Here is a 13972-nt window from a genome sequence, read left to right on the forward strand (position 1 = left end):
TTTATGCAAAACATCAGTAGCCAGGATCTAACACTGTCAAGTTCTAAATTGAGAGCCCTCCTTACCTGGGAAGTGGTCAAATCACCGAAAGAGTGTTACTGCTCCTGCAAGTACCTTTACAACAGAGAAATAATATTCTCCAGTAGTATGTTTTGAGGTAGGAGGTAAAATATCTGACATTTTCTTTTGTCAGAGTTGCTATGTTTGGGCAGTTGGGTTTGGGTGCAAGTTGTCACCTCAAAAAGAAAGGAACACTGTCAGTGCCAGACCTTCTTCTCTCCATCAAATAATAACTGATGTTAAACTCTTTTAGAGTTACTAGAATTAGTCAGAGGTAAAAACTACCACAGGTAGCTTATCTGTTTGTTGTATCAGGTGATGCTAAAAAGAAAACCTAGTAGGAGAACATGCCAGTGTCAGTGTTCTGTCCAAAGGCAGATATTGGAAAGACGAGTCCGTGTTGGCAGATGCTGTTTCATACTAGAGAACACTACAGGGAAACTGCACAGTACATCGTCTGCGATGTATCAGCTAGTCCTGCACACTTCTCTTTCATTTTTTCTGTTTCAGTGGGAGGAATCATGTCAGGCTTCTTTACACCGTTGTCTCATGTCTCTGTGCAATGCCGAGCTTGGATGTTCTTATTGTGTAAAGTTATACCAGCTGCTTTTTATTGGCTTTGGTCCTTCAGCATGTTTAGTGTCATTTTCTGAGTAGGAAAAATCTTACTCAGATCCCTGAAGGGTACACATTCACCTTGTAAAAAATAAGCAAATGGGATAGGTAAGCTCTGCTAAAATCTTTAGAAAGAATGCAGTGAGAGTTATTCAAGTATAAACCACAGCTTTTTCCTCTTTTTATTCTTTGCTGTTGTTTTTAAATCCCACTATTTAATTTCTTACTGCCTAGTGTGGGAATTTGCAGTGTGTGCGAGAAGAGCTGCCGGTTCAGTGTGGCTCCATTCTTGCAGCACAGCAGCAGAGGGAGAAGGAGCTACAGAGATCTCCAGCAGGCTTTGTAGAGCTTGCAAGGACCTTGCTGGTGTGTGGGAATTGTCAGGTGTGGGGTTCCTCAGGGATCCATCTTAGGGATGTCTTTATAAATTAGGCTCAAGACTTGAGGGATTGCTTAGTAATTTTGCTGATGACACGAAATTGGGAGGAGCTGTCGACACTCTGGAGGACAGAGGCCCTGCAGAGGGATCTGGACAAATGGGAGAACTGGGCACTCACCAACCACATGGAGTTCAACAAGAGCAAGTGCTGGATTTTGCACCTGGGACACAGCAACCCTGGCTGTACAGACAGAATGGGGACGAGATGCTGGAGAGCAGCTCTGCAGAGAGGAGTCTGGGGGTTCAGGTCAATGGCAAGTTGAACATGAGCCAATAGTGTCCCTGGAGCCAAGAGGGACCCAGGTCCCGGTGCATCCAGCACAGCATGGCCAGCCAGGCAGGGAGGGGATTGTCCCCCTCTGCTCTGCACTGGGGTGGCCTCACCTGGAGCATTCACTGTGTGCAGGGCTGGGGACACAGGAGAAATGGAGATAGAGCTACTGGAGAGTGTCCAGAGGAGGCTATGAAGTCAGTGAAGGTTTGGAGGGGAAGCCGTGTGAGGAGCGGCTGGAGTCCCTGGGTTTGTTCAGCTGGAGCAGAGCAGACTGAGGGCAGAGCTCATGGGCTGCAGGTTCCTCTGCAGGGAGCAGGAGGGGCAGGGCTGAGCTCTTCTCTGTGACAGTGACAGAGCCCAGGGAATGGCAGGAACATGTGCCAGGGAGGGTCAGCTGGACATGAGGAAAAGGTTCTTCACCCAGAGATACTGGACACTGTAACAGGCTCTCCAGGGAGGTGTCACGGCCCCAAACTGACAGTGTTCAAGAAGAGACTGCACAACGTCCTCAGACACACAGTGTGAGCTGTGGGGTGTCCTGTGCAGGGACAGGAGTTGGAGTCCATGATCCTTGGGGGTCCCTTCCTGCTCAGGACATTCTGTGGGTCTGTGAAAACCAGATCTGGTTGAATTGCAGCTGCCGTTTGTTGCCAGACTGGCAAATTGGGCTGGACGCTACCCGTGCGGCTCCGAACAGGGCTGAGGAGCATCTGCTGCCTGTCCCAGCCTCAGGGGGGTTGGTCTGCTCATGATCAGCTGCGGATTGTGAGGAAAAGTAAAGAAATCATGTATTCCTAGCAGAGAAAAGAAGACTTTGGAGGCGAGAAGTAGTTCTCAACATCACGATAAGGAAGTTGAGTTTCTGCAATAGATGGCATTAAAATAGTTTTAGCTGAGTGTAAGTTTATTTTGATCTGGTGTTTATTAAATCAAAAAGCCGCTGCCCGATGTGTCCTGGTTGGGAGCCCCCACTTGCAAGCACCCAAACGGATCAATTGCTACATGTCAGATACGGCTGAAGCTTCTTTTACCCCCTGAGGTTCTTAGATAATTTTGTGTTCTCCCATCACAACTGAAGCAATTTTGTATTTTGCCTTCCTTTCTTTTACCTGATTTTGTCTGTCTAGCATGTTTATACATGGGAAATGTTATCAAATGGGAGAAATAGCCTTATAAATGGTTCAAATTGTACATTTTTTTTAAGGTGAGCATGTTTTCAGCTCTGTTTCTAAAGTGCCATTAAGTATAATTTGACACTTTAAAAGTGTTTCTGCAAAACTTGAAAGTACTAATTTATCGTTCTCTATAAGTGACATGTAGAAATAGTCATTTTATTGCTCCAAAAACTAAAGGTTTGATAGGTTACACATATTTGCAAGCAGTAGAATCCTGTAATTCTGATTTAGTTAGTCATATTGCTTCTTTAAAGAAATGTAAATGTTGGTCCAGAAAAATAGAATTTAAAGTGTTGGGTTTTTTTTTAAAGCTGATACATATTTTTCTTTCTTCCTTTTCCTCCAAACTTACAGGCGTCCTAGAGGAGTTATTTCCACTCCAGTGATAAGAACTTTTGGAAGAGGCGGAAGGTACTACGGGAGAGGTTATAAAAGCCAGGGAGCAATTCAGGTAATAAAGCCATGTGCCTGACTCAAAACACTCTAGTTTACAGGCTAGTGTGGTACGAACTTCCCGACCAGCTAATGCTGACAAGCACAACTTGGAAAGATAAAAGTGTTTCTTAGAGTGATCTTGCCCACCTGTTGAAGCCGGTGATGGTGGACAGGCTAGTGTTCCATCTCGGTTATACAGACAGACGTGGAAAAATGCATTTTGATATGAAGGCTGTGCCTGCGCAGCTCTAACCACCCATGGGAATAGAAGAAAACTGAGGAAAATGGGAGAAACACAAAGCTGAAATGAATTAGCCATTTCTGTTCCCACCCCTATTCTTTCCCAGTTTCTTTGCTCAGACCACAGTCCAAACTCATGAGGGAAAATTAATAGCAGTAGAAGCATCTTTGCTGCTGCACAGCTCCAAATCTAACAAATGACTCCGAATTTCTAAGAAATAACAGACCAACCCCCATGAGCACAGGTTCGTTTTTGGTGACAACGTACAATACATCTGTGGATCATGGGTTTTGTCTTTTCCGTATATCCTTTAAATATAGCTGAAGTAAAACTGCTGTTCTGTATTAAATGTCGATTGCTGCAGTTATGTTTTCCTCCCTTTTCCGTTGTTTTTGCTGCTGTGCAGTTTTGAACGTTGACGCAAGTCCCAATGGTAATAGATGAGTAGGTAGTAAACAGGTGGAAAACGTTCACAGTAAATACATTGTACGGATCTGCAATTTGCCATGGAGACATTAGTATGTAAGAGTAGGGCGTGATCGCAGGTGTCAGTCAGAGAAGGGACATTCTCCAGTGAATAACGAAGCAACTACTAATGTCAAATAAAACCTGCTGTGTTCTAGGTGTAAACATTCAAATACTTCTCTTCCTTGTTAAATTTCTATGTACACAGATTATATATGTCTACAAATGTACCTATGTATTTAAAGCTTTACATCTTTTACTTTAAATAGAAGAGAAACCACTATGTTGATTATATAGTACCTAATTTCCAAGTACCTTAACCTATGAAATAAAGGAAGCCCTGAGAAGGAGCTCCCAAATATTCTGAGCTTACTACGGGTTTACATATGTAAATGTAGATGTAAATGCATATAGTAGATAGTCTTGAAAGACAGTCAGCGAGACTGGGCATTCGTATTTTTATTAACAATATGTAATTTGGATGGTAGATTCTTGTGACCACAAGGATCTTGGTCTAGAATTCTGCCAGGGATAGGGAGCAGGAAGAGAAATGGTGGCATTTTCTGTTGCCTGGTCCTGATCTCGTTGGATTTTATGGGCTTCAGTCACAATACCATGTGTTCCTTTTACGGGAAAATTTAAAAAAAAAAAAAAAGTGAATTAAAATGTATGTGGCAGGTAGAGCTTGGGAAACTGAATGTGTAACAAGTAGATGTTGATACCGGTTCAGAGTAACTGGTGCCAGTGAAGTTCCCTGTCCGACAGACTGACGGACAGAGGTTCAGATGTGCGAATTTACACCACACGAGGTCCTCCGGGCAGTGGCTTTACTGACGCTCACTGGGAGCTGATACAAACACAGGCTGGAGAATCTGACCCAAATAAGCAGTTGGTAGTTACCCAGTGTAAGACAAGCCTGTTTTTTCACCAGAAAAGAGCTTTCGCTCTTGATCTGGGAAGAAACAAAAGCGTCTGTTTACTCTAAAACTTAACACTTAGTAAAGCCTGTAAAGAAATACACAGCCACACGTGGTACACACTCACTGTCCTCAATGCCGGTCATATACTCATGCTATGTAACTGCAGATTTTTTTGTGATGATCTGGATAACAAACTGTTAGACACTGATGTTAGAGAACAGCAGTTCTGACCTGCAAAGTCTTTCAGCAATTCAGAAAAGTACTAACCATGCTGTTTCTAGTGTGTCAAAGTTAAGATGATTACACTCTGAAGCTGTTTGCTATTGTTTGAGGTGTGTAAGATGTCCGTATCTTCAGTAATTTCTTAGTACCTGACTTTGTGAACAGCGTGACAGATCAGAACGTTGCTTCTTGGCAACCCAACCTCCTTACTTTGTTCTGTTGCTTAAGGCTTATTGTGTTTCTGGATCGCTCAGATTCACTGTTGCAGATGCTTAAAAACTAAATAACGTTCTAATGCTGCATAAATCTGCTTTTATTGATATACTCAGCCTTGTAAGATTCTACTCTATGCTTTTCGTATGAAGTCACTTTCCTAATCTCAGAAGCATTTAGAGTATAGATAATATTGCATGGTACTTTTGCACTTCCTTAAAAATTGTCTGAGAAAAAAGGTTTTGTTTGTATTTGAATAACATGTAATCATATCATTAAATGATAACATATATGAACCAAGAAGCAGAGTTAAGCTGTATATTGATTCTCAGTTTGGGGGTGTCCAGGCGTTGATGTAGCTCTTCCATTTTGCAATAACTGGAGCATCCAGGTTAGAAAGGGCATTTTACCCCCGGAGCCTCAGCAGACCTGGCTAGAAGGCATCAGAAATCCTGCAAATTCTCTCACCTCTGCTCTTTATTTTGTTATGCAGCCTCTTATTCCAGCAGTACATAATATTCGGTATTCACTTGCCATACTTCTGCGCACTGCATGCTGCCTTAGTAGTGTCTTTGTAACAGATTGTAAATATATAGCAGTGGCTCTTCAGTAATTTTCTTCTTTTTTTAAAAAATAGGGCAAACCTCCTTATGCTGCTTCAGCAGAAGAAGTAGCCAAAGAACTTAAGTCAAAATCAGAGGAATCTAAATCCTCAGTTGTGTCTTCAGATGGATCCCTGGCTGAAAATGGAGTTGTGAATGAGGAAAAACCAGCTTCCCAGATGAATGGGAATACAGGAGACATCAGGGCTTCCAATCAGTCTGAAAGTGCCTTGAGTAATGACTCTAAAATGTGCAATACAAATCCTCACTTAAATGCACTAAATGCAGACAGTGTTTGCCATAAAGATGATACTCTTGAGGCCACTGTCTTAAAAAAAGAAGAGTAAACTTATTTTTTATAGAGGGTGAAGGATGTTGGGAAGGGTCAGGATTAGGAATATCTGGAAAGAAAGAGAGCCTACAGTTACGTACATTTTTTCCTTTCCGTAAGAGAAAAATGAGGACTTTGGAAATTCGGATCCCTCTTTGATGTCAGAGATTTAAACAACACATTTTTAGTTTTAACCAGTTGTAGTCAAAATGCTACAATAAAACAAAAAAGAAACAGAATGAAGAGCATTTGACTCCCGCACTTAAAATGAAGTATACATAAAGTTTAAACTGGTTATGACAAAAGCTTGTAGTTTTGTTTTTTTGAAATATAAAGAAAACAAATTTTGGCAGTCTTTAAGTATATATAGCTTAAAATATAATTTTTAGTACTTGGCACCATATGTATGCCATTATATTTGATTTTGCATTACTGTGTCACAATAAAGCTTTCTTTAAGGCTTTGATTTCATGATTATGGGGGGAAAAAGGCACAACCACAGTTTTTTCTTTCTTGAATTTCATCACCGTTGATGTGGTTCTTTTGTGTTAAAATGTGCAAACTATCGAAACGAAAAATTATAGAGTAATATTGCAGTTCTGCTGATTTTAAATATACATCATACATACTTTACAAGCAAGTTAAATGGAGATAAACTTGAAATAATAGAAGATGCAAATGACCTTTCAAAATAAACACAATGTGTTCTGAAACTTTTTGTGACTAATACCATGCATCCGTGATCAATGAACTATGTGGTTTTGAATCAGACGTAGACCATTAGTACTACTATTTGAGCTAAACTTCTGCATGGTTCATAATTTTTAAAGTGTGTAGTTAATATTATGCATGTTATTGTCCTCTTTCTTCCATTCTTACAAGTACTGTGCCCATTTGCAAAACAAAAAGCTAATAATCAGTAATAGTCCTATAAAAGATGTTAACTATGTTTAGTCATTGACTGATCTTGCTCTAACCTTAAAATTTTGTGATTATTGACCTCTGTTGCATTTATTCTAAAACTTAAAAAAAAATTATCTAGCCGTTTTGAATATCAACGTTACCCTGGTGTACTCATTGCTGTATGCATTATTGTTCTCTGTTGCTGTTTTATGCCTTCATATTAGCAAATATGAAATTCTGTGAAAAACAAAAAAAAAAGCTTTGATCTTCAAAAACAAAAAAAAAGTACCCCCCTTCTGTAGCAGGAAACAAATGGCTTGTTCTTGAGAACTTTCCCATCAAGAATTTAGTATAAGCAAATATACCTGTATCATTTTGATGTTTTTGTTAGTGTTTCCAAACTTAATGTACTTCAAAATCAGAATCATTTCTTTATATTCGTTTTCATATAATTCTCCTGATGCTCTTCATCACACATTAGTGATCAGAAATGAGGTGTAATTCCCCGTTCCCTGCCCGCAAGAGCTAAGTAGGTATCTTAATGTAAGTTGAAGGGAGTTCTGCCCCAACTCATGGATTGTGCAAGAATGAACTACTGTTGGGTTTGGTTGGTTGTAGATGGATTGTGGTGTGGTGTATTTGAAGGCTATTGAATGCAACTTACAGTGCTTAATAAAAATCTTTATTCTTTTAGTATAAAATACTGTATGCCTTTTTTGTCAACTATTTTTTTAATTAACATGTTGTAAATAAAAGTTTTCCTATGCCCAAATGAAGTGATTGAGTTAGCCGACTACGTGATGTCCTCCCGAAGGGCGGAGAAGGAAAACGCGACATTCACACTGCCGCTGTCGGGGACCCACTCAGTCGCAGTAACGCTTTGTCCTTCTTACATGATGCAGCTGCTGCAAGGTGGTTCGTAAGATGCGAATATGACAAAAATAACGGGCGATTATTTAAAAAAGACCAACCCAGGTGCTTGCAGGGTTTGAAATACAACATGATCCAAAACTTTCTCATTGTGTCTAAGACCTGTCAGTCTCTTTTCCCAAGTAACAAGTGATAGGACCAGAGGAAACGGCCTCAAGTTGCACTGGGGAGGTTGAGGTTGGATCTGTGGAACAATTTCTTCCCCAAAGGGCTGTCAGGCATTGGAACAGGCTGCCCAGGGCAGTGGTGGAGTCACCATCCCTGAAGGGCTTGGACAGACGGAGATGCGGTTCTCAGGGACATGGGGCAGTGCCAGGGGTGGGTAACAGTTGGACTCGATGATCCTAAGGGTCTTTTCCAACCAAGACGATTCTGTGATTGACAGTGCCTGTATTTCAGCTCTTTGTAGCTGCAAATAAATTCCTCCATTATGCAGGAGTTTCCTCTGCATCATGGATGTCGCTAACATAACATGAGGAGCTGTAAGTTTATACCCCGGGTGAACAGCACAAGAGCTGTTTTGCGCAGGCACCTCTGCTGTTGCTGGCTGAATGTTCATTGGTTTGCTCGATGCCTGAGGCAGGGTTGGAGCCTCCAGCACTTTGGATCTCATCTGGTGGTGTCACCAGGTGCAAGTTTGTAGCAGCACTGCTGTGTTCTGTGCAAATTCCCCTTCCCAGCACCAGCATGGGGAGAGGAGCGTTGTGCTGGCGTGACAGCAGACTGAAATATCCTTCCTTACGCCAAAAAGGTGAAGAAATGGAAAAAAATGGTATTTTATATAAACATATATAGAAACAGTGAGTGAATATGAGACTCACCAGCATATTTTTAACTTGGCCCTACAGATGAGTGTACTAGTTCAGACACAGGGAGTTAATGTTTGCAATTCAAAGCAGTCTCTCCACTGTTACGAAGTTCATGAAAATATGTATTTCTTTTCATGTAGAATTTGTCCAAGTAACATTATATACCAAAGTCTTACTGTTATGCAAGGGAAGTGTTGAATTAAGGTAAACCACAGTACATACTTACATATCAAAGGCACTAAACTCCAGTGTCAACCAAGCTGGCAAACCCAAAGGATCACCTGGACAAAAAGCAGCAACATGCTTCTTTTAAACTGCAATACATAGATTAATTTCCCTCTTTTTGTTAATGTCAGTTATAAATTACCCACAGACACACCAGAACTCACTGCTCACCCAGCTGGGTTTTTTTAATGTTTCAGTATATACCTAAAGCATGTTACACGAATACTTCGAAGAAGGACAGGAGAAACTCAAACTACTAAGCAAGATGTTGAGTTTCTACCTACCACTGTAGCAGTATCCTTTGATAACTTTTGGGGTCTCATCCAGCTGGTACTCACTGAGTTTCTTCTGGGTGAGGTTGTGCCAGAATCCTGCATCCAAGCGCTACTGACGAGAGCAAACTGCAGCTTGGGGATTCCAGGATCTACAGGACGCTGCTGCCAGGATCGCTGTAAATAGAGTCCTGTAAAAGCAGATATGCCTGGTAAGTACACAGTTAATTGACCGTATTACTCATGACTACTCAAAACTTCTTATTTAAAAATCATTGATCAGAGGTCTTTTCAGTCCAAGCAAAGTCCTTCCAGTTTCTTATATGTGAAATTATGGAAGGCAGGTGTGCATTCTGTTTGGCCTGGCAGGAACTGACTTCTGACAGACATCCCACCATTTCTACTATTACTTACGATACTACAGGCCGCTCCTGGCCCGCCCAAGTGACGTCATCCCGCCTCCGTTACGTGACGGGAGCGGGGTTGAGGCGCGAGACGGCCGTCGTGACGCAGGCGGCGCGGGGCGGGGCAGTTCTGTCAGTCAGCCGGGCCCGCCCCTCAGCGGGCGGGATGGGGCGGTGCCCGGGTCCGCCAGGAGTTCGAATCCCGCGGCGGAACGGGAGTTGCTCCGCGTTTCACTGCGCTCCCCTGCGGCGGAACGGGAGTCCCTCCACGTCTCACCACGCTCCCCTGCGGCGGAACGGTCTCGGCTCCGCGTCCCCCCGGTCCCCACTCTCCAACCTGCCCCCTCCCCCGCTCCCATCTTCAGAGGTGTCGCTGTGTGTGACGAGCGCGCGCAGCCGGGCAGGTGTGAGGTACGGTTGTTTCAGTGAAGAACGAAGCGGTACAGACTAAAAACCACCTTTTCGTGCACTGTGGTTGTGGCTGCTGCGTGAACCTGCGCAGGAGTGTTCTGGTTTGAATGTAGCCCTGATGTTCTGGTAAAAAAAAAAAACAAAAAAAGTATTCAGGGATTTAAGGTGAGTGCGTCGTGAGTCCCCGCAGCTGTGAGGAATGACCGTGTGGGGCTGAGGTACCAGAGCACGGCCAGCGGGGCAGGTGTGGCCGGTTCCCTGTGATGCACCTGCAGCGAGGCCCCGGTTTTGTGTCCCCTCCAGCTCCAAGGGCGAGGCAGAGGGCACAGCCTGGCAGGTCAGTAGGGGTCACTCACAGGGCACTGGGGACCTGGGTTTGCTTAGTGTGGGGAAAACCAGACTGAAATGGGTTTAATGCAAGTCTTATGTGACCTAAAGTGGAGAAGATAGAGGTAAATTCTTCTCAGGTGTGCAGCAAAAAGCAGGAAGGAAAAGGGCACATGTCAAAACAAAGAAAATTCCAAATGAATATATAGAGAAAAAAACCTGCCTAATGTGGCTGGTTAAGCACCGGAATAAGTTCCTAGAGAGACTTTGTAATCTCCGTCTCTGGGGACTTGACTGAGGAACATGGTTTAAATCTGTTGTTCTCTCTGCTTTGAGCTGGAGGTTTGACTAGATGGCATCCAGAAGACCCTTCCAACCATTTTTTTAATGAGTCTGTATAGATTTTTGCAGATCTAGAATACAAAACAAAGCGTGTTTTCTACAAAACAAGCATTACTTCTTTGGATACTTTATGACATTTATCTATCAGGGAAAACAAAATTTCCCAGAGCTGCCTTCTGTTTTGGAGCACACAATACTGGTGAAACTGCCAGCAAAATTGGGAGTAAGCCTCAGAGGAAAAGCCACCAGTCAGATAAGCATGGGTAAGGTCACACAGAGGCAATTGTTCAGGCATCATTGGGGGAAATTGCTGCTAATTAAGTAAATTTAGACCTGATGTTTGGGTAGAGGACTTTGCTGTGGAGCATGGGCCAAATAGGCCTTCCAGGAATTTCACAAATAAGACAAATTGGAATAAACTTGGGAAGTTTGCTATAGGTGCTGTGCCTTGAATCTAACTGCATTACATCAGTAAAATTCTACAATTTCTCATTCTGCATGCCACTCACTTTAATAGTAGTGGTAATACCTTTACTCTGTTGGACACATCATAACTCAGTGCTGCAGTTTATCTCCCCAAGGCTGGAAAAGCCTTTAGCACTTTTTGATCTTTGTAGTCTCTTTTTGTATGAAATATGAAGGGAACATTGATGGCATACCATAAAAATAGCTGAAATGTTGTTACCCAATCTCTGCAGAACTGTAACCTATCTTAGATTTGTAGTCTTTGAACAGTTCCAGTTTCATAATGTGGTTTATGCAACAGCTGTCAGCACACATAGGTCATGAGCAATACAGGGCAGAGGGACACTCTTCTATGAGCCCACATCCCCATATTATCTCAACAAGACATGTCATGTCTGAAATAAATCAGACACTGGGAGTTAGATTCCTGCACAACAGTTGTAACTCTGGGGGAATGGGAGATGCATCTGGTAGGCTTGCAGTCTGGCTCTGTCAACTTTTATGCAGACAGCTGGCTTGGGAAATAAACTTGAGATTTACACATGAAACTGCTGATATTTACTTATGAGCACACTGCAGTAAAGCCTTACAGTGTAAGAGAAAGAGGCAGCTTCAGTCAAAGATCTCTTTGTGCCTGGGATCTTCAGGAAAGTGGCTACAACAAAGTTAATCTGAGATTTATGCTGGAGTTGATTGATTGCTGCAGGTATATTTTACCTTGTGAGATCTTCCTATGAGCAAATAAGTGTGTCTCTAAAAAACATGAGAATAGTAGTCAACTAGAAAAAGGCTCTTTATAGACAAGGAACAAATCTGATGCGTGTTCTTGGCACGTGTTTCTGTAGACAAGACTTCCAATTTCCCCAAGCAAAATCCTGCAGCAAGGGAAAATCATCCTGGTTTTGAAGATCAGAATAAAATAGAAGCTGATTCAAACTCATCCAGTCTTGGGGAATACGCACTCAACACATTTTGGAGAAGATAACTTCTCAGAACTATTTAGTTCAGATTAGATTCTGGTTTAAGTTTTAATAAAAATATTTTTTGTTTAGGTTTATATAGTGTTTTCCATTTAAAGTTTGAAATTAATTTTATACAATGTTCTCAGTGAACAAGACCATAAAATACAGACAGAAGCTGGCAGAACTATTAATAACTATACCTGACAGCACTATTTTATCAAATCATTTACAAAAAATTATGTCAAAAGTAATTGAGTCCTATGCTGTACACTTGTTACTACTGCAAGAGTGGGACACTGCAAAATTAAAAGTTGGTTGTAGCAATGAGTGCTAGAATCAGGTGCGGAATAAAGTGAGAGTGTGCTGGGCAAGGGTCATCTTGCCATATTGGTGAGTGTCTGTGAGCATGGTCACTGGTTTCTCTGGCACAGGCGAGTGCTGCTGCTGCGAGCACTTGGATGAGATGCAGAGGAACAGTTGTTACCCCTCCAAGAACTGCGTTGAGGGATTATTCATTCCTAGTGAGGAGGAATGACATGGCCAGGTAGGAGACCTGAGTTCATCTCCCAGGTCTGAGTGTGTAGGTTTTGAAGACAAAGTTATGCCTGGTCAAAACAAAGGCATTTGATCTCCCTCATGGCATGCAATTTAATTACACAGTAGGCAATAATTTTAATTACACAGTGCCAATGTATAGCAATGGGTGCTGTGTATTTCTTTTAAGGCGTACTTCTGTTGAAACCTATCAGAGTTTGAACAAAAGTTACTTGGTAGTTAAAATGATAAGGGATACAAATATTGTTAAAAATGGAAATGTTGTTAGACTTACCAGATGTAAATATGGTTTTAACTGTTACCATACACAAATGTACATCTCTTTAAGGGGGAAACTCTTATACTTTTTAACTGGGGGAGATCTCAGGTAGCAATTTTGTTGTAGCCTGTTGTGTGTGCTCATGTGCCTGTACATATATAGAATGTACATCTCACATTTGATTTTTTTATATATCTATTTTAGATTGTAAGATGACCATGTAGAAATTATCTGTTCCAGTGTCAGGTATGTATCACTTTAAAATATAAGTTGGAATTCAGTGCCAGGAGTTTAAACTATTTTCATGAGCTATTTCTCACACAGTGTTAATATTAATTGTTCTTTTTACCATCTTGTTCTTCAATAGACAAATAATTTTATGAACATTAATAATTTTGTCATGGTACTTAATGAATTTTTTAAAAGTTGTTATGTATGCATTGTATTTAAACTTAGCTTGGCACTTTCAAATAAACTAATTCTCATTCTGGGGCGGGAATGCATGCACTGAAACTTTCTAGTATACTCTTACACCTTGTCTTTAGGAATTTAAGGCATCCCAGGCAAGTTAGGAGGATAGTCCTCTAGCATCCTTGATAGCAATGGAAAGATACAGCAATCTGCAGAATGAGAGATCAGCTCTAGAGTTATTCAGAGGTGTCTGTGGTCCTTCTATATTAATATCTTAGGATTAGAAATACATTTTAGAAGTGAATCTTTCAGTCATTTTCATTTATTGTGGTATCATGAAGTGCCTCACGAAGTACTCTCACAGAAACCTAGTGGAGTCCTTTTAGATGATGGAATGAAACCAAAATGTGCACCTACACTAATGTTTCCTTTATTGAGTACCACATTTCCTGACAATAATATGGGAAAAGAAATGTACTAGATGGCAGGATGCTCTTGCTAATTGCACACCTCCATTAATTAACTTCTGTGATAGGCAGTATTTGATACAGAAGCCCAGAATTCTCATTTCCCACTAGATGTCACCATTCACACAGAAAAAATAGCGAGTATTTCTTTTTCTGCCTGTTAAAAGCAAGGTGGGTTTTTCTCACCACATCTTAATCAAACTAGAACTCCAGTCTGAGAAATTCCAAGAAATTTGTT

General features: G+C 41.5%; 1 protein-coding gene and 1 long non-coding RNA gene across 6 annotated transcripts in view; one reads left to right on the plus strand and one right to left on the minus strand.

Annotated features, from left to right (window-relative positions):
• Window positions 1-7596, plus strand: part of FAM120A (family with sequence similarity 120 member A) — a 55253-nt gene extending 47657 nt beyond the window's left edge. For both annotated transcript variants that reach the window (XM_065845817.2, XM_065845819.2), the window contains 2 exons: window positions 2918-3014; window positions 5697-7596. In XM_065845817.2, the coding sequence (XP_065701889.1) occupies window positions 2918-3014; window positions 5697-6008 (409 nt within the window). In that variant the 3' untranslated portion in view covers window positions 6009-7596. The remainder of the gene's footprint in view (window positions 1-2917; window positions 3015-5696) is intronic.
• A 140-nt stretch (window positions 7597-7736) lies between these two features.
• On the minus strand, window positions 7737-9608 carry LOC136105572 (uncharacterized). Of its 4 annotated transcripts, none has more exons than XR_010652012.2 (4): window positions 9546-9608; window positions 9198-9322; window positions 8861-8915; window positions 7737-8562 (listed from the first exon to the last, which is right to left on the minus strand). It is a non-coding gene; the product is annotated as an uncharacterized lncRNA (long non-coding RNA). The 4 variants fall into 4 exon arrangements; XR_011740701.1 differs by having other exon boundaries at window positions 9144-9322; XR_011740700.1 differs by having other exon boundaries at window positions 7737-8915; window positions 9144-9322.
• Window positions 9609-13972: the final 4364 nt, after the last annotated feature.

This window comes from Patagioenas fasciata, chromosome 10, assembly GCF_037038585.1.
Source record: "Patagioenas fasciata isolate bPatFas1 chromosome 10, bPatFas1.hap1, whole genome shotgun sequence".
Lineage (NCBI taxonomy): Eukaryota > Metazoa > Chordata > Aves > Columbiformes > Columbidae > Patagioenas > Patagioenas fasciata.